The sequence below is a fragment of the Mustela nigripes genome, chromosome 8, assembly GCF_022355385.1.
Source record: "Mustela nigripes isolate SB6536 chromosome 8, MUSNIG.SB6536, whole genome shotgun sequence".
NCBI classification, from domain to species: Eukaryota; Metazoa; Chordata; class Mammalia; order Carnivora; family Mustelidae; genus Mustela; species Mustela nigripes.
In genome coordinates this window covers 87,224,729-87,243,895 of record NC_081564.1, presented here as the reverse complement: position 1 = coordinate 87,243,895, position 19,167 = coordinate 87,224,729, and the positions used below count along the sequence as shown (strand labels likewise).

At 41.1% G+C, this 19,167-nt stretch overlaps 1 protein-coding gene across 1 annotated transcript in view; it reads left to right on the top strand.

Moving 5' to 3' along the window:
- The window catches only part of LOC132023686 (cytochrome b5), a 37,099-nt gene extending 27,012 nt beyond the window's left edge, over positions 1-10,087 (top strand). The window contains exons 2-5 of the mRNA XM_059409827.1: positions 1,161-1,289; positions 3,915-3,944; positions 8,007-8,041; positions 9,717-10,087. Coding sequence (XP_059265810.1) covers positions 1,161-1,289; positions 3,915-3,944; positions 8,007-8,041; positions 9,717-9,798 — 276 coding nt within the window. The 3' untranslated portion in view covers positions 9,799-10,087. The remainder of the gene's footprint in view (positions 1-1,160; positions 1,290-3,914; positions 3,945-8,006; positions 8,042-9,716) is intronic.
- Positions 10,088-19,167: the final 9,080 nt, after the last annotated feature.

Below are 19,167 nucleotides of genomic sequence, written 5' to 3'. Positions count from 1 at the left end.
TGGATAGCTTTTACAATAGTAGCGGGAAAAAAAAGTAGATTTCTATAGCAGTAGATATATTTAAACAAAGTAGGAGGAGAAATAGATTTCAAAACAGAAATCGTCCACTGTTCTCTGTTAGGTGCCTTTGTGTTTTCCATCACTGGGAGCAATTAAGAACGGAGGCTGTGAGTGAGGACTGTTTTGTTTAGTTATTGGATTCCTGCCTACAGGTGCTTTGCTCAAGGGCAGGGTAAATCTGATCTAAGGAAATGGTGAGGCTCAATTTAAGAAGGTTTCTTTCTCCCATAAAAGTGTTCAGGGTGATAGAACCAAGCACTTACTCTTTTTACTTGACTGAGACAGCCTTTCCTTGCCTGAGGCTCTCTCGACTTCAACTGTGTCGGTGCCTGGGCCACTTGGTCAGCCCCTCCCTGCACTGTGACCCTCTGTTTCACTAATTGGAGCAGCTAAGCAGCGGCTGAGGTCTCTAAAATACTTGGGTTGCACAAGGCCTTCGCTCCGGCCCCAGTGGAGTGGTACTCTTGGCCTGCCTTGTCCCCGTCAGTAATTTGTCCGGACGGCAGCAGCTTAGACAAGTTCCTGCTGCACCTGCTTGCTTTCCTCTTTCTTCCTACTAGAAAGTGAGTTCTGCTAGAAGCAGGGGGCATGCTTACCTGCCCGGCAGGCTCTACACTTCCTGTACTTGGCTGACGGGCCGGGTGCTTTTCAAAGAGGAGTTACCACACAGCTACCATCTGAGGTGTAATAGTATGAGTCCACACCTAGAACAAAGCAGTCAGAGGCGAGGGTATGGGACTCCAGAAAAAATAGTTTGGGTGAAGGTCAAGAAGAACGATTTGGAGAGCTTTAGGGAAAAGCAAAGAGGACATTCCCAAAGGGTTAAAAATGCATGTCTGAAAGTTTTGTAGCTGTAAGAGTGATCTGGGGAAATGAACATCTTGACTACTGGAGAAAGATTTAATGAATTTTCAAGAGGGAAATTAAATACAGAACAGTATGCTCTTTTCATCCACGTATTGGATGAATCGTATTCACGCATTGACATCTGAGACTCTAGAGTAGCCTGTTTGGTTAAGAAACCTGGCCACTTCCTTTTAACTTATTTACTTATTAACTTATTATTAACTTATTAACTTATTTATCTGTCCTTCATACAGCATCCTGGTGGGGAAGAAGTGTTAAGGGAACAAGCTGGAGGGGATGCTACTGAGAGTTTTGAGGACGTGGGACACTCTACAGACGCTAGAGAACTGTCCCAAACATACATCATTGGGGAGCTCCATCCGGTGAGTACCTTACTGGGGACACCACTTCTTGAAGGCTGTGGCTTGACCTCTCTCAAAAAGTAGACTTGCATCTTACAAAACTGAAGAAGTAGTAAAGCAAAAACAATTCCTCCTGACTATATAATACCATTCTCGTCATAAATAATCGACCAGAAATTTCTTTGTATTTCCCTGGTTGCAGTTTTCACTGTCACTTAGAGTCAGGACCCTCTAACCCAAGGCTAGGGGCCAGTGCTCTCATACTGTGAAGTGTCATGGTGGGGGTCATTGACCCTGCACGGTTTCTTTTTTTTTTTTTCTTTTGTAACTAAAATGTTTTAAGAAAATTTTCTTTTTCTTTTCTTTTCTTTTTTTTTGAAGATTTTATTTATTTGACAGAGACACAGCAAGAAAAGGAGCACAAGCAGGGGGGGTGGGAGAGAGAGAAGCAGGCTTCCGGCTGAGCAGGGAGCCCGATGCGGGGCTCGCTCCCAAGACCCTGTGATCATGATCCGAGCCAAAGGCAGGCATTTAACAGCTGAACCACCCAGGCGCCCCTTAAGAAATATTTCTTAAGAAACTCCCTTCTGCTGTCATAATTTGAGAATATTTCAATTCTAAAAAAATGATTAAAAATTTTTAAACCCCTTCTGTTAAATGAATGAACTCTGTCTTCTGTAAAACCCACACATTCTCCTCACTCTTCCTACATGACCCCAGATCTTTGAGAACATCAACTTTGGTGCCAGTCCCCGAACTGACTTGGGGAAAATGCTGCCTAATATAGCTTTTATATAAACCCGGGGCTATAATACAAATTTAGGTCCTTCTGTGACAGTTTTGAATGACATTATGAAACTTTGCTAATCTGTCAACCAAAGTTATCTGGAGTGTAGCTGAACTCTTGGGAAGAGGTGGTGGAGTTCTCTAAGCAGATTGTGAATCTGTTGCCTGACATTCAGCTGTTCTTACCTCTAGAGAGCACCTGGGTCCCTCAGCACGGTTACGCGGTCTCCTCTCTGCTCCCCTGCTCATGCTGCTTCACCGGAGCTAGCCAGAGGCAGGAGGAGGTGCTGTTAGAAAGGGGCTAATGACTCTGCCTTCGGCTCAGGTCATGATCCTGGGATCAAGTCCCACATCGGGCTCTCTGCTTAGCAGGGAGCCTGCTTCCTCCTCTCTCTCTCTCTGCCTGTCTTTCTGCCTACTTGTGATCTCTGTCTGTCAAATAAATAAATAAAATCTTTAAAAAAATAAAGAAAGGGGCTAATGAGGGCATGTGGCCTTAGCCTAAGTGTGCATGCTGAGAGACCACTGAAAAGCAAAACCCATATGAAAAGTTTTGTCATTATAATAAAACTCACGTATAATTGCCAAATATATTTGCCAATAATTATAATATTGTCATTTATTATAAAACATTTATAAATGCAAATCAACAGGTGTGTCATATAAAATATTAATCAAATAACCTCCCATATACCAATTAGCAAGCTAAGAAATTTAACATTGCTCCCCCACAAAGAAAAGTTTTGTTTCTTGCAATATCCATGAAGGAACGAAACCTTACAGGCTCTTTAGGAAGGTCTGAAAGTAGGAAATCTGTTCTAGAGCAATCTCCATTGAATGGGGAGGTGGGTTTTTTGTTTGTTTGTTTGGTGGTGGGAGGGGTAACAGTACCCTCTGAGGAAAGAATGAGCTTTCCTTAGCTAGAGAGTTTATTCACCCACATATTTTCATCTTCATCTTCATACTTCACCAAAGTTGAGGTAGTTTTATGGTAACCAGAGGGGGTTTCCTTTAAAATGTTTGATTCTATCCTTATTCTTCCCTTTCTAAGCTTGCGGGTGTAGAGGAGGTGGGTTGTGGCTGTGATTACAGCGTTTCTGCCCCTTCTGCCTACTGGGATCCCCTGGAGTCACCTCTAGGTGACCTTAGTTTGGACTACCTCAGTCAGAGGTTTAAGAAAAGTATAACCCTGGAGCGCCTGGGTGGCTCAGTGGGTTAAAGCCTCTGCCTTCGGCTCAGGTCATGATCCCAGGGTCCTGGGATCGAGCCCCGCATCGGGCTCTCTGCTCCGTGGAGAGCCTGCTTCCTCCTGTTTCTCTGCCTGCCTCTCTGCCTACTTATCATCTCTGTCTATCAAATAAATAAATAAAACCTTTAAAAAAAATAAAAAAGGAAAAAAAAAAAGAAAAGTATAACCCTGCGGGGGGAGAGTGCAGGGATTCACCGAGGATGCCGCACCCAGTCGCACGCACAGGTACACACACCTGCGCTCATTTCCAAGGGTAGTGGGGGAGGATCCAGTTCGGTCCGCCCCCAAACTGAAGATCAGAATCCAAGGCTAGTAAATGTGTATGTGCACAAGTGCATAAATGTGATTATCATGGGTGATGTTCTAAACTTGGAACTTTAGACTGAAAATTAATCACTTAATCAGCTATTAACTTTTGCGGTCAAGTCAGATGGATCAGACTTCGTCATGAATAATCTAGATAGAAGGTCCTAAAGTGCTAGTTACTGAATAGCAATGTTTTTTTAAAAAATCTCAATAAAAGTGACTTACTTTTGGATAAGGTACTTTTGTAAATGTCCTTTCATTCCACAATGTGCCTTTTTTTTTTTTTTTTTTTTTTTTTACTGCAGGATGACAGAGCAAAGTTAGCCAAGCCTTCGGTAAGTGTGTCATCTCCAGTGTCTCCGTGGCTGTGCCTGTCTTCACTGTATTTCATACCTGTCAAACTGCAGAACAAGCATTTTTTAGCTATCTGAATGAGACCAGCGTAGGTCTCTCTAGGTTAGATGAACATGTAACCTGTTGACTTAGCAAAATACTTTGTGCATAGATCAGCCATCCTGTTTCATTAGGACTGCTTGTGTGTTCTCTTTGTAAGACTCTCAGTACACCATTTTTCATCTAAGTATCAGTAGATACCTCTTGAAGAGTTACTTTTATGAGTAAGCACTATGCTTCTGATCTCAGAAATTTGACACAAGCCTTATTTTCAGAGAACTTAAAATCTGAGCAGAGGAGGACTTACTTACTACTACTTGAGCCTTGGAGGACACTACCCATGTTTTCTTCATCTCCTTGTCCCTGGGACATAATAGGTGTTAAATAAGTATTTATTGGATGAATTTAATGTTAATCAAATGAAATAATAACTTTTTGATGCATTTTTCCTTAGGAAAGGAAAATACATTCTAGGGGATATTAATTTTATACCCTGGTTCACTAGCCCTTCTCTCTGAGCTGGTCTTCTCACTTAACGTTTGAAGATAAAGCCATAGTAAGAATTGATGACAACAACCAGAGTCCCTGACAAGTACAAGCAGACAGAATAGTTGTTGGCCTGTAATTAAAGGACCATGGAGGAACATTTTGCTTAAACCATAGAATAAGAGAATAATTTTTCTTTTTTGGTTCCTGTTCTTGCTTTTATTAGAGCCCAACAGTGGGACTCCACAGGGCCTGTATGAAGAACTGGTGAACTCATTTACTAGCTGCTGTTGACAAGACGTTGTCTTTAATCTACAGCAAAATCAGAGCAGTAAATCCAATAGAGCATAAAGGCCATATTTACCTTCATACCCCAAATGGTACAATATAAGTCTTGATTAATGCTATTTCCTACAAAGCAATTTCATTTATATCCTCTCCTTTCCCTATTCAACAAGTTCAGTGTTGGTGATCTGAGTACTTTGGGAAGATAAAAAATGGACTTCAGAGTTTGAATTGCCTCTGTAACAGTTGCTGAGTCCTCGCTGTTGGCTCATGTGACATTAGCACCTTTTTTGAGGCTACTTTTGGGGTAACAAATCCTGTGATGTGGATAGATTTTGCTTTTTCTGCACAGTCCGGACAGGGAAAAACTATGTATTTTTTTCCTGTTAGGTGTTCAGTGTGTTAATAATCTTAGTGCAAATCATTTAGCTATAATAAAACAAGGATTTGATCAGGCTCATTACATTAACTTAGATTTACTGTAGATCCAGTCATATCCCAAACAGTGATGCCCACAAACAGAAATTAGCTGAGCTGGTAAGCAGGTCCTCTCCCATGCTGCTCTATTTCTTAAAGACAGACTTATTCCTCTTTTCAAAAATACGTAACTTTGCTTGTATCAGCAGAAGTAGGACAAGAACTTGCTGTCTTTTTTAGAGGACATAAGTAAATACAATGGAAAAAAAATACATGACCACTTTTTGGGGTTTATCTTTCTTATACTTCTAGTTTGCCAGAAGAGTGTGCCCTTAGGTATTTCTTTTGGTGTGTGTGTCTCTGTATAACCATCGGTCTATGTCCAGGCTGATACACGTAAGCTGTGGTCTGAATTTGTTCATTGCTGCCCCTGAAAATACCTATTTGAACTATGAAATAAGAAGCAACAAAGATTATTAGCTTGACCCTGCCCCAAAGAAAACATGGTGTTTAGTTGCCAAAATAAGGTATTTTGTGGAGTTAGAAATGATCCATGTTTAAACAAATTTATATCTTAAATTTGCTTACATGGAGGATATCAGTAGTATCAATACCTTTTTTTGGTTGTGGTTTTCAAATCATTGCAGTTTAAGTGACTTTATTTGGGCCTTATGCTCTCCCTGTGGGATTCATAGACCTTCTACGGAAGGTAACAGTAAAGCTCAGATTTTGCTGCAAGCTTTGACCTTGTCCAGTTCGCACCGCAGAACCACGGCTAGCGCCCTTCCCAGCTGCAGCTGGTGCAGTTTCTTAAGCGTCTTCTGTAGGCTCCAAGGCGTCAGTGTCCCTGATATTTTTTAGGAAAGCTTCCAATTAAGGAATAGGCTGAAGCAGATGAATGTATAAATGAGATGATTTTGCTTTACAAAAACTTGATGAACTTTGCATGATTTTATATATAGCTTCTCATGTACTGGTGGAATTATTAATTTTTGCTATGTGAAATTGAGCCCCTCAAGGTCATAGAGTGAACAAGTGGCAGAGCCTGTAGTAAAAAAAACATGGTCTTTTCTGCCTGTTGGTTGTTGACATATTTGTTAGTTATACCCAGAGGCCCAGCTTGGGCCCCTCAGACCATTGGACGGGCAGGACAGTTTCAGTTTCCTTTTTCATCAGTGTGGTAAGTGGTAATTCAACTTGCTTTAACTCTCAGGCATCTCTGGGTTAAGATCCTAACAGATAATAAACACTCAGAAATGTATATAATCTTTGTCGTTGCTGGCAGTGATGGTGCCCTAACAGTTTCAGCATTAACGCTAAGGGCAGTGATGGAAGCTGGGGGAAGGCTGGGCCAGCCTGGTTTCCATAGAGTTGTCCACATGTTGGTAAAATGCACGTGCTTGGTATAACAAAATAACAGATTTGTGTTTGCGTTGTTTACTATTCTGGGCTTAACTTTCTGTTGTGACAATAATGTTTCACTCTCAGTGAGCCTTTGTGCTCCAGTTTCAGAGCTTACTGCGTCTTCTAGTAGCGGAGTAACCGTTCCGTGTGGTCCGGGGACTTCTGGTAATCCTCGTTACTGTTACTCATCCACGCCAAGTGTGAAAAATACTCTTGCAGTAGCTACGAATACTTTTGTAGTCACTAAGATTTAACATTGCTTAGAAAGATAATAAATGTGTGAAGTTTTCTTTTTAAATGACTTATTTTTCCCCCCTATTGTGTCAGGAATCTTAAAGGCCGTATTTCCAGGTTTGTGGGTCTCCTAACTGATTTGCTTGCTCTTCCCTAACAGTTTTGTGCCTTTTCACTGGGTTTCTCTAACGCGCTGGCTCGCTGTGTATAGCTTTGCCTCACTGCGGAGTGTGGGTTGTTTTGCTAATGGCTTATCTTGTGCTTTGGGAAACTGCAGAGATGAGCTTTCAGATGAAGCTACCTTACTTATGGCTACCTTCCTCTGAGGCACTAATACTTTTTGCTGGTGTGAAATTTCTAAAGAGTGCTTCTTAGCTTTCAAGTCCAGAAAAGTGTATTTTTCCTCAGGCCTTAGTTATTCATCTGTTTGGGGAAGTGTGTATTTTTTTAGAGCCAAAATTACTTCACTTATATGGTACTGATAGAACTTCTCTCAGAAAGTTCTGGAAGGCAAAATAAGCCAACTGTGAAAGACCCCAGGACACACAAAGGCCGTCCTTATTGGGAGGTTTCTTGGCCAGTGACCTTGTGAGGTCAGTTCCTGAGGCCTCCACTTTTTAGAGTTGTCTGGTCAGAGTTAGAGAAGGCCAGGAAAGGTGGTGGTCCACAGTGTGGTGATTTAAATGACAGTTCTTATTTTTTCTCTTCTTGGTTGATATGCCTTTTAATACAACTTGGGTACATTTTTACTTCAGATAAAAATCAAATGAAATAATTGATTTTACTGAAGGTTTCATTTATGCTTTTAAAGAATTAAACTTCTCTTCCTCAAGGTAGTCATGGGGTTATGTGCCCATGTACATGATATCTGTTTTCAATTTTACATTATTCAGATGTGTACTGTGTAGAAGATATTTTATGTCGCCTATTTTTAACATTTTTTCAAATTATCTAGGTTATGTTTGTAAGTAACTTAAATACACATGATTTTTAAATCTTTTTCTTCTAAAAATGGTGAAATTAGGCCTTTTAGTGAAAAGTTTATGTTATAATTTTCCCTTCCAATGCATTTTGAAGAATGTACTGAGTATTGTGATCTTATTTTAAAAGAAGTTCTTAATCAATTGAATAAATGTTCAGATGTTTCCTTTAAGTTCACTTTTTCTCTTGTGTTTCAGGAAACTCTCATTACTACTGTTGATTCTAATTCCAGGTATGTCGTAGTTTTCTCTTAAACTGATCAGAAGGCCAGTGGAATCAGGGTGTGATTAGGGCTCTTCCCCACCTGAGGACTCAGGGTCCCACTGCACCCCCTCTCAGTGGACAGCCCAGGGTCTTCTCCACTTGGCTCCCAGATGACTGAGGACATCCCCTCCTCAACTGTCAGAGAGCTCAGCCTCTGGACATTCTTCAGAACAACCCCAAATCTCTCCCTCCAGCTGTGGACTGAATAGATTAGGTCTCCTTTCCTCCAGGGTCGTCCTCTGGCCTACACAGTCTTTTACTGTCCAGGCAAACGTGCTCTCTCATTCAGTATATGGTCCGTTTCTTAAATTGTAGTGATTATTTCTCCCTGAGCCTCAGCTCAGCATTCCTTTAAGTATAACATGAACTCTTGGTCTAGGGACTGGATTTCTGTGTCACAGTCCAAGATCCTATTAACATTTGTGACAGCTCTACCATATCATCTTGCATAACCGCATGTATCTCTTGGTGGACAGAGAGATTTGGCCCCAAGCTCAAAACCACACATTTGTGCCAATTTTATTTCACCCTGTCAGATGTAACTGAGCCAGTCTGCTGGGGTTCTGGTACGTTCCCTGCATTCAGGCAGTAGTCCTTCACCATACGTTTGTTGGCAGGTCAGTTTCCTTCTAAATGGAAACTGAAAACCCCAGCAAGATGGAAGTGATTTTTGTAATCCTTTTGCAGTTTAGATCTTTTTATTGAACTCAGTCTTTGTAGGGGTTGGTGTTTGAAGAGTATTAGAGGATAGTAAGTTTATGACAGAAAATATATTTTATAGGCATTATCTGGCTTAATTCACATTTTACAGCTTGTATTATTTTGTTTTCTAAGAAACTATAGGTTCATATCTAAATTGAAGATCATTCTAGTTTTGTCTCTGGTTTGATCTGTTATCTGTCATTTATAGTCAATGAAAAATTCTAGGCACCAGGACTGAAACAGTATGTAAGTTAGGGATTTTTCTGCATTTACACCTATGAACCACAGATTAAGTAGTTTGGGCACGCGGTTTCTTAATGTGGTAAATCTACTATGCGTGGATAAATATTAGATTTTCAAAACAGAATCACGGAACATAGCGCTGTGGTGCTCATAGCAGCCTTAATAAAATCCTACGACTCAAACTCCTTAACTTCACAGTCCGGGAGATGTGCTTTTTCTCTTGGTTGTAAAGCTTGCTGATGGCTCTCCTAAGATGAGAACCTTGATTTTCTTGTTCTCAGTTTAGCTATTTTAAATTTTTAACATATGTAAGTAGAATAAAACCTGTAAGGAATATTTGCTTTTGTGAACCTGTGATACATAACCCAGAGTTGGTGTCCTTAGGTAAGTTGCTATTTGTAGGGAGCATCTGTTGGGGGAGCGATTGATAGCTCTTTGTGTAAGTTTAGAGAAATAGGTTTAAGTGGCCTAGGGATAGGGATCATTAATTTTCTTACAAAGCTAGAGCCCTTGCTGGTATACTAGGGCATGTGTTGCACTCATGTTGCTTTTAGCAACTCAGAGTTGACGTTTCATCCAGGCAGATTACAGAGGTAGTACAGACATGCCACAGTGATTTTCATGGTAATTAGAAGGAGCAAAGGTTTTGAGTCCCGTGCGTCAAACGTCATGCAAGCATTATTGCCGTTTCTTTCCAGCTGGTGGACCAACTGGGTGATCCCAGCCATCTCGGCGCTTGTGGTGGCTCTGATGTATCACCTCTATACCGCGGAAGATTAAACACATTCTCAGAAGCCAAGGAAAGAGGAGACTGCTTTGGACCAGGGAGAAAGAAGCCAATGTTAACTGCTTCAACTGACAGAAACCTTCACCTGAAAAATAATTTTAACATACCTGTTTCCCTTTTCTCCTACTTCGAACCAAACCAAAAAGAACTCTTCTGTTCTTTCTACTCCTGAACTCTTAGAATGTGCCTTTTGTTCATCAACTTTTTTTGATGTTTCATCACTACATAATTTACTTATTGTAAGCATGATCTTTTAAAAATATATCTGGCTTTTAAAATATACCACCATGTTTGCCTGTCTATTTGGTATATAACTGTACCAACATTTAGAATCTCATTTAGCAGACTCATTTAATGTGCTAATTGTTCAGACTCAAGTAGTCTCTAAAGAAGTGAGATGGACAGTGTCCTTAGATCTCTCCTTGGGTGGCTTTCTGTCTCCCTCAAGCCAGTACTGCCTGCTCCAGCATAGTTTCCTTTCCCAGGGAATTAAGAAAAGCTCAAAAATGAAGATTTCTAATTGTTCTACTTGAAATAGATGATAAAATGAGAAGGTGACATGTAGGACCTATGAAAAAGACTCTCATCTCTTCTATGATTAAAAACTACAGTCAACGTAAAAGGAAACCTGTGAACCATGAGAGGACATATTAACTGTTCCCTCTCACAGACTAAAAATTTACTGAAGAGATTCTCAGTCATATAGGTTCTAAAGTTTAAAAAAAAATCCTCATTCAGAGGCAAAAACTTTATATACTCATTAAGGAAATGTTGATTTCCTACTTCACAAAAGCAAAATTTGAAAGAGAATATGGGACATTTGGAATCCAATTTTTGAAGAAATGTAGCTGGTGGCGGTGAGCCCAGAGGAAGTCTGGTACGGCTCCATTCATTTTCTCATTCGAGTTCCAGTAGACTAATTCTGTCATCTTTATTCTCTTACTCATGCCTTTTTTCCCTTTAAATGTGGAAGCTTAAGGGATGAATTAGATTCTAAGTACTTTGTAGTTATGTATGACTGTGCAAGTTTCTGTTGGCATGCTAACCAACTGATAAGCACTGGAGTTCTTCAGAAGTAACTGAAACACCTTAGAAAGGAATTTTTTAATTACAGAGTATTGTTTAAAAAGAGGCAACAGGCCCCAAATTGAGTCACTTGTGCTAAACCCATGTCACCACACCAAGACTTGATACCTAAACTGTTGGGCAGTTTCAGCCTCTCTCAGGAGTGGCATCTTAAGCCAGCCATCTAGAATTAATCTGGTCAGCACTAGCAAGATAATCCCCAGTGGACACCCACCCCCACGCGCCAGCCCCTCAAACTCAGGTGACTTTGCTTGAAACGGTCAGCTCTGCTCAGTCTCTCTCTGCCCGTGAACGTCTTCCATTTGGTACAGCTCTTGGAGGTTCTTTCTATTTGCCAGACAGGATATTGCCTGGTTGATGAATTATTGAATAAAACTAATAAGATCTTTACATTTTATTCAGATGAATTTTGGATTTTAACAGATTGGGTGGCAGTGATGGGATCTGAAGGGCACTTCTGACAGCTTCGGGGGCCATGAGAAACACAGGCATGGCACCCACAAACTGCATTCTCTTTCTTGTTGTTCCCAAGGGCCGTGGGTAAGTTCCTCTCCATTCTGAGCTCTACTTTCTTTGTGTCAAGCTCCTGACCTAACTGGCTTCCCAAGCTCACATTAGATGACTGTCATTGACTTCATGTTGAAAACTGCTGGCAGTCCAGTCCGAAGTCCCCTCGGATCAGGATCCTTAGCCCTTGGTTAAGTCTCTGATTCCATGTTGCTGGTGGTTCACGTAAGCTGGCCTGGATCCAGTGTGTTTTGTGTAGTTAAAGGCTATTGCTAATGGGAATCTTGGACGCCCAAAGCTGCATGATTGGTGGGCATGGGCTGAGCGTCTAATAGCTGTTGGAAAGCTTGCCACCCAACTTCACCCAGAAGTTGGTCACAGAACAGATTAGATTGACACTAGGTTACCCGCCAACCTCAGGAAGGTCTCCACGTGGTGAGATACACTAGAGAACACCACACAGTCCGCACCCCAACAACACATCCCTTTGGATATTACTTGAGCCCCAGAAAACCCAAAGCCTTAGTTCCAAGAGTTGAGCACACCACCTTTTTGGCACAACTTCTTTTTTTTTTTTTAAGATTTTATTTATTTATTTGACAGAGAGAAATCACAAGTAGACAGAGAGGCAGGCAGAGAGAGAGAGGAGGAAGCAGGCTCCCCGCTGAGCAGAGATTTGGCACAACTTCTTATTTGTTGTCTAAGAACTGTGGTCCAGAAGCTGTAGATATTTACAACAATGACAGAGTTTTACTGAATACAACCTAGAATAACGATGGCCATTCTGAGGAATGTTCCCATTGGGCAAGATTTTGAAGGCCAGGGCTCCCAAACCAAACAAACAGAATGGGTTCCCCCAGGCTGCAGGAGATCCTCCTCAGATATCTTAAATTCCTTGGTCAAAGACTGAACTACGGAGCCATAGTCAAAGAATTTCCTCAGAACGGGGAGGATTCCCAAAAGTTTCCTGAAGAATTCAGTCACTAGCAGGTCCAGGGACCCAGGCTTCCAGAGCTCTGTGGGCTTAAGCGTGTGCTGGTTAGCCCCGAGGAAGCCCCAAAATGGATGCCTGAAGCAGATTGGTATAAACCTGAAGACATTTAGGGTTCTCGCTCTTAATTACAGTTCCCTCAGGGCCCAGAAAATGCTTGCAAGAATGGTGATTGACCTTTGAAAAGCCATTGTCGGAAGGAGTTTTCCCTGACTGCCCCATTTGGTTTATTCAAATAAGCAAACAAGATGAACCTTGGCCAACTTTCCAGCCCCGTCTGGAAGCTCTCTTCCTGTGGGACCCCGGTTGCATATAATAAGCGAGGTCACTCAACCTTGCTTTTGCTGCCCTGTTTGTAAATGGACCAATTCCTGAGACCAGTAGACTAGTTAAAAAAAGCAAACCAGGATGGAACTGAGTTCCCATCACTCTGATAGAACTCATGACTGCAGCTGAGTACTTTGAAAGGAACTGAGGAACCAGACTACAAAGCTTGCCAGCTGGTGTGGCCTTATGGACGCCTCCGTATCTACTCAAAGGAGAACTCCCATCTGGGCCCCTCCCAGAGTTGATGGGACTTCAAGGGTTTTTTGGAAAATGACTGCTATTCCCTTAAATAGCCCAGGGAAACTGAAAATGAATGGGAAACCTTGCCAGGCTCTGGTGGACACTGAAGCTGCACTAAGTCCCCTTGGAGCCTGCGGGTGAGGTCTTGGGGAAGCTGGCAGAGGCAGACTAAGGGTGAGGGTCCTTACCAGCCAGCTCTCCTGGATCTCTGTCTGCCGTGCCCAGTCAAGAGGGGAAAATAAAATTTCTTGAGTTGTCTCTTCTTTTCCAAAACCCATTGGTTATCGACTCCCTCTCCCCACAGGGATAGGTCTTGCCCTTTCACTGGTCTCACTTTGTATCCTAAGAACTTGGCTTGGCTTTCTACATGCCTTGGACGGGGCAGTTGTCACTTCTTTGTTTTGGCTGTCTTTGGGAGTTACTTCCTGGAGTAACTCCAGTAATCCAGGGAGTTACTCCCTAGATCTTGGGAAGGTAGTCATCTTTGTATGTCTTTGGGGGGGGGGGGAACCCCCTCTTACATCCAAGAGGGGATGTTCACTCCTGCCAAAAATATTTGTTGTTTGTCCCAGCTAAAAACTAACAAAATATTTAAAAGATTTTTGTAAAGTAGCTCTGTGATCAAAAGATGGCCAGACCAGAAGCTGATACTCAGTGCCTAATCGTCATTTTATTGTAGGCCTTCTCCCCTAAGCTAAAATCAAACTGTGCATTCAGAAGGAAAGAAAAACCTTCTGAAGGCTTTACTTAAAACTTCCCAAAGACAAGCAGGTCTAAATACAGAATATAGAAATCTTTGATTTTCATCTTAGCTGGAAATCTCCCTGAAACATAACAAATCAAAGATAATGTTAGATGGACAGATCAACCCTTTGCAACACTTTGCAACTCTGGGATCAATTCAAAGTTCACCTATTGTTACCAATCCTAAAACCACTTCTATCTCCCAAATGGCTGGTCAGTATTGTAAAAACTCTTGTCTTAGGAAACAAAGTTTCTTCTGGGAGGAACTTATGTGCCCCCACCCCGCCTTGCTTTTGGGGTGTAAATGCTCTACCTGGTCTTTTCCCCACACCCTTAGCTAGGCCTCGTCTTTGAATACACACTTCAGGGAGGTCATTCTTAACAGAAGAATAACAAAAGGGGAAAGGGTTATATGAAACTTGGGCAATTGAAAAATCCTAAGTGTCTTCTCAATACTTTAGTCACCTGAGCAGGTAACATTTACTTATTTCTTCTTCCAGACATACAATTTGGATCCAGGTAGTGAGTTCTGCATTATTCTACCTGTCTCATGGCTAAAGTTTTAAAACAAAAGCTATAAGGTCTCTGTTGACATCTATGTGTGTAGGTGTTTATACATACATACTGTACTTGTGAGGAATTTCCCCCTCCATATGGCTTGCCAAAGTTTGTAAAAGAGCTCTATCCAGGTGACTTAAAGAAAATTAGGTGCTGAAATGAATTAAATGTTCATAAAATTCTCACAAATAGCATAGAGGCCTAAATGCTTTTCAGGTTCATGTGATCTGGGAAAATACTCAGTATTAAAGCTGATTAGAATTTGTTGGTTTAAATGAAATAGACATGTCTATAGAATTATAACATTAAATATGCACACTTATATCTTTTATTCTGCCTGGATTTATTAGTTGAATAAGCTCGTGTTTTGGTTTATAAAATTTGTCATCAGGAAAAATAACCTGGTATAATGGAATTTTCATAAGTAAATTGTTGAGAGAATGAGTAACTAGTTATAAGCGGGTCAGAAGTTTTTAGCTTTTTTTTTTTTTAAACTTTTAACTTTTTAAATAGTTTCCCAAATGCTTTGTAACCTGAAACCTTGAAGTTTTGTTAAGTTAAATTAGTCATGGAATACCTAGGCCATTTCTGAATAAAATCCTGAAACATTGATTACTGAGTATGGATAGGTTTGTCTGCTTTCTGGCTTCGCTTTACAGAGTAGCTAAAGCTCTTTGAGTCTATGACTGAGTACGTGTTGTGTCATACTGAGAAAGCATGTGTTCGAGGAAATATAACATACTTATGAATTTGCCAAGCCAGAGAATTCAAGAGTAAAAGACAGCTCACAATTGTTGACTTCCTTATTTTCCTCAGAAATTAAGATATTTGGAGCATTAAAGATTAGAACTTAGTATAAGGTATTAGAAATAATAAGGGAAAGATTTGTAAGGAACATAAGATGCGTGTTTTTGGTAAGAGAAGGTGTGGGAAATGAAGATACATTTTTGTTGAGAGAAAAGAGTGATTTTGTTCTAAAGTGAGACTGGTTATTTCAGAATGGGAAAAAGGAAAAACAGCAAAAAATTTGAAGGGATATTTAAAAAGTTGTAGAGGTTTGTGGAAAAGGAATCTTTGCTAAAGAATTTTGTGTATGGTCAAGCTGGCTTAGAGCAAATTTAAGATTTTGTTTTCAATGAATAAATTTAACGTCAAAAGTTATCTGCAGGGCCATCTGGGTGGCTCAGTTGGTTAGCGTCTGACTCTTGATTTCAGCTCAGGTCATGATCTCAAGGTTATGGGTTCAAGCTCTGAGTTGTCTCCATGCTGGGCTCTGTGCTGGGTGTGGAACCTGCTTAAGATTCTCTTTCCTTGGGAAGCCTGGGTGGCACAGTCAGTGAAGTGTTGGACTGTTGGTTTCAGCTCAGGTCATGATCTCAGGGTCATGAGACCAAGCCCCACCTTGGGCTCTGTGCTCAGTCCATAGGCTGCTTAAGACTCTCTCTCCCTCTGTCTTTCATCCCCCACCAAATAAATAGATAAAATCTTTAAGAAATGATTTTCTCCCTCTGTATCCCCATCCATGTGTGAATGATCTCTTAAAAAAGAAAGATCTCTAGAAAGAAAAGAAAGAAAAAAAGAAAGAAAGAAAGAGTAATCTGCAAAATTAGATTTGGGTGTTCTCTCTTTTAAAAGGGCAAAGTGTTCTTGGACTTTGGTCTGCTTTTGGTAAGAGGTTGTGAAAAGGTTGTCCTTCACTTTTTAAGTAATCTAGAAATCAAAGATTCTGTGTTTGCCTAGAAAACAAAGGTCATGGTCAGGTCATGATTTCAGGGTTCTGGGATTGAGCCCCATGTCAGGCTCCCTGCTTAGCAGGGAGTCTGTTTCTCCCTCGCCCCCTCCTCCCTGCTCATGCATACGCTTTCTCTTAAGTAAATAAAATCTTAAAAAATATAATAATTTCCTGGTTTCATAATGTGTTTTTCATGGCTTTGATTACTAAAGAAAACTGAGTCTTCTCTGTTGATAGAGCTAAGTTTTTTACGCAACTGTTTAACTGTCCGCATTTGCCGAAGTCTTTGTCATTATGATTAAATGGAGAACTAAGTATCATTTCACCGTGGCCTGTAATCCTATTTGACCAAGTGCTTTAAAACCTTGTGATATTTTTTATAAACTTCCCCCAAAACCAAATTCTAATTGATGTCTTTTTGAGCTGGAGATAACTTTGGGATTTTCCAGAGACCCTACTGCATCTCAGAAGGTTTGTAAAATCACCTTATCTTTTTAGAAAGATGTTAAACTAATTAGCCTTATTTGACATGTTAGGTTACATAGGAAGTATTGTCAAATAAGTCATACTAAGCCTTCTTTGTGTTGTGTAAGTATATGTTGCAAGTATTCTAGAAATTGTATAAAATTTCTAGAAATCTGATATGTCCTACTATAATGTTCTTTCTTTTTTTAATTAACATATAATGTATTATTTCAGGGGTACAGGTCTCTGATTCATCAGGCTTACACAATTCACAGCACTCCCCGTAGCACATACCCTCCCCAGTGTCCATCACCCAGCCACCCTATCTGTCCTACTTCCTTACTCTCCTCCTCTCCAGCAACCCTCAGTTTGTTTCCTGAGATTAAGAGTCTCTTATATGGTTTGTCTCCCTCTCTGGTTTCATCTTGTTTCATTTTTCCCTCCCTTCCTGTATGATCTTCTATCTTGTTTCTCAAATTCTTCATATCAGTGAGATCATATGATAACTGTATTTTCTCTGATTGACTTATTTCACTTAGCTTAATACCCTCTAGTTCCAACCACATTGTTGCAAATGGCAAGATTTGGGGGTTTTGATGGCTGCATAGTATTCCATTGTGTATCTATACCACATCTTCTTTATCCATTCATCTGTTGATTGATGTGTAGGTTCTTTCCATAGTTTGGCTATTGTGGACATGGCTGCTATAAACACCCGGGTGCAGGTGCCCCTTCAGGTTGCTACATTTTGATATTTGGGGTAAATACCCAGTAGTGCAATTGCTGGGTGGTAGGGTAGCTCTATTTTCAACTTTTTGAGGAACCTCCATGCTGTTTTCGAGAGTGGCTGCACCAGCTTGCATTCCCACCAACAGTGTAGGAGTGTTCCCCTTTCTCCGCATCCTCGCCAGCATCTGTCATTTCCTGACTAGTTAATTTTAGCCATTCTGACTGGTGTGAGGTGGTATTTCACTGTGCTTTTGATTTGTGTTTCTCTGATGCCGAGTGATGTGGAGCACTTTTTCATATGTCTGTTGGCCATTTGGGTGTCTTCTTTGCAGAAACGTCTGTTCATGTCTTCTGCCTATTTCTTGATTGGATTATTTGTTCTTTGGGTGTTGAGTTTGCGGAGTTCTTTATAGATTTTGGATACCAGCCATATATCTGTTAGGTCATCTGCAAATATCTTCTCCCATTCTGTCAGTTGTCTTTTGGTTTTGTTGACTATTTGCTTTGCTGTGAAAAAGCCTTGTATCTTGATGAAGTCCCAATAGTTCATTTTTGCCCTTGCTTCCCTTGCCTTTGGCGATGTTTCTAGGAAGAAGCGACTGCGGCTATGGCCAAAATGGAAGAGGTTGCCGCCTGTGTTCTTAGTAATAGTTTCAGTTATTAAAATGTTGTGTATCACAGAAATAACTACATTTCCTTTTTAAATGAACTCTCATCAGATTTAACGGTGGACATTTGACAGTCTTTTATCATTTAGAGACAGTTACCATTTTACTCTGATGAGTAAGATGGTGAGACTGCTGGAAAGGACCCAGTAGGAATTCTTGATCACTGACACTGCTGCCAAATGACAGTGTCAGTCCTTGGGCACATGCATCACAACTGAAGAAGGTGCCACCAGTCATCTGGTCCCAGTAATCTGGTGCAAACACCAGACACCTCAAAATCAAACTGACAAGATAATTAACATCAGAGCAGACTGCTTTCACACAAGATGCCAGATCAAGACTTCATACTTTATCTAGCTATGAATCCTTCTCCTCTCTCCCCTTCACTGCGACATTTTCCTGGAAAGATGACACCACCATTTGGCTTTCTCAGGCCATTGCTAAGGTGGGGGGTGGAGGAGGTAACCTTTCAGACTGTTGGATTTGTCATCAAAAACCGATCTGTCCATGATGCTGGAGACCCCTGGTCTTCCCTGGACCAATTTCTCTTCCATTCCCAATGCCACTGTAAACCGCAGTTGGACTCCCCTCAGAAGTCACAGACTCTGACTTTCACGGCTAGAACATCCAGTGCCTTGTTTTTGCCTTTTTCAGTTATAACTGTACTTGCACAATGAGACACAAATATCTACTCATCCCCACGTTCTCATAATTATCTAAATCTGATCTGTCCAGTCATGAAAAGATCGTACCAGCAGTGTCCATCTTTGCCAGGAATTTAGAATGACTCTCTATTTCAGGCCAGGAGATTTACTTTCCAAATGTGCTGAAATGACCCCTGGCTTGAATGGGCAAATGTGACAGTCCTTGGGAATGAATCCATTAACAGCCCTGCCTTAGCAGGAATGTTTTGTACCCTGACAGGAGTTACCTTGGTCTGTGGTGGTTATCGTCATCCTTGGGTCTATGAATGTGGACATGGCTGGCACATTACCAGGGCTGGGGCTGTTCTCCTCGTGTAGAACTTGGAGGAATCTGAAAGTCCTAAATTCAAACCTAGTGTTTTAGGCCATTAGCTAGTAGATGATAGCAGACTTGAAAATACTCAGACCTACTACGTGTGTTTCCTGTGTTTGTACTACCCCACCACATACATGTGAGTGGACTCCAGTCTTGTGAGGATCAGAATGAAATGACAGGGGCCCCTGGGTGGCTCAGTCAGTTAAGTGCCTGGCTCTTGGCTTTGGGTCAGATCATGATCCCAGGGTTGTGAAATCAACCCCTCCGTTGGGCTCTGCGCTCAGGGTAGAGTCTG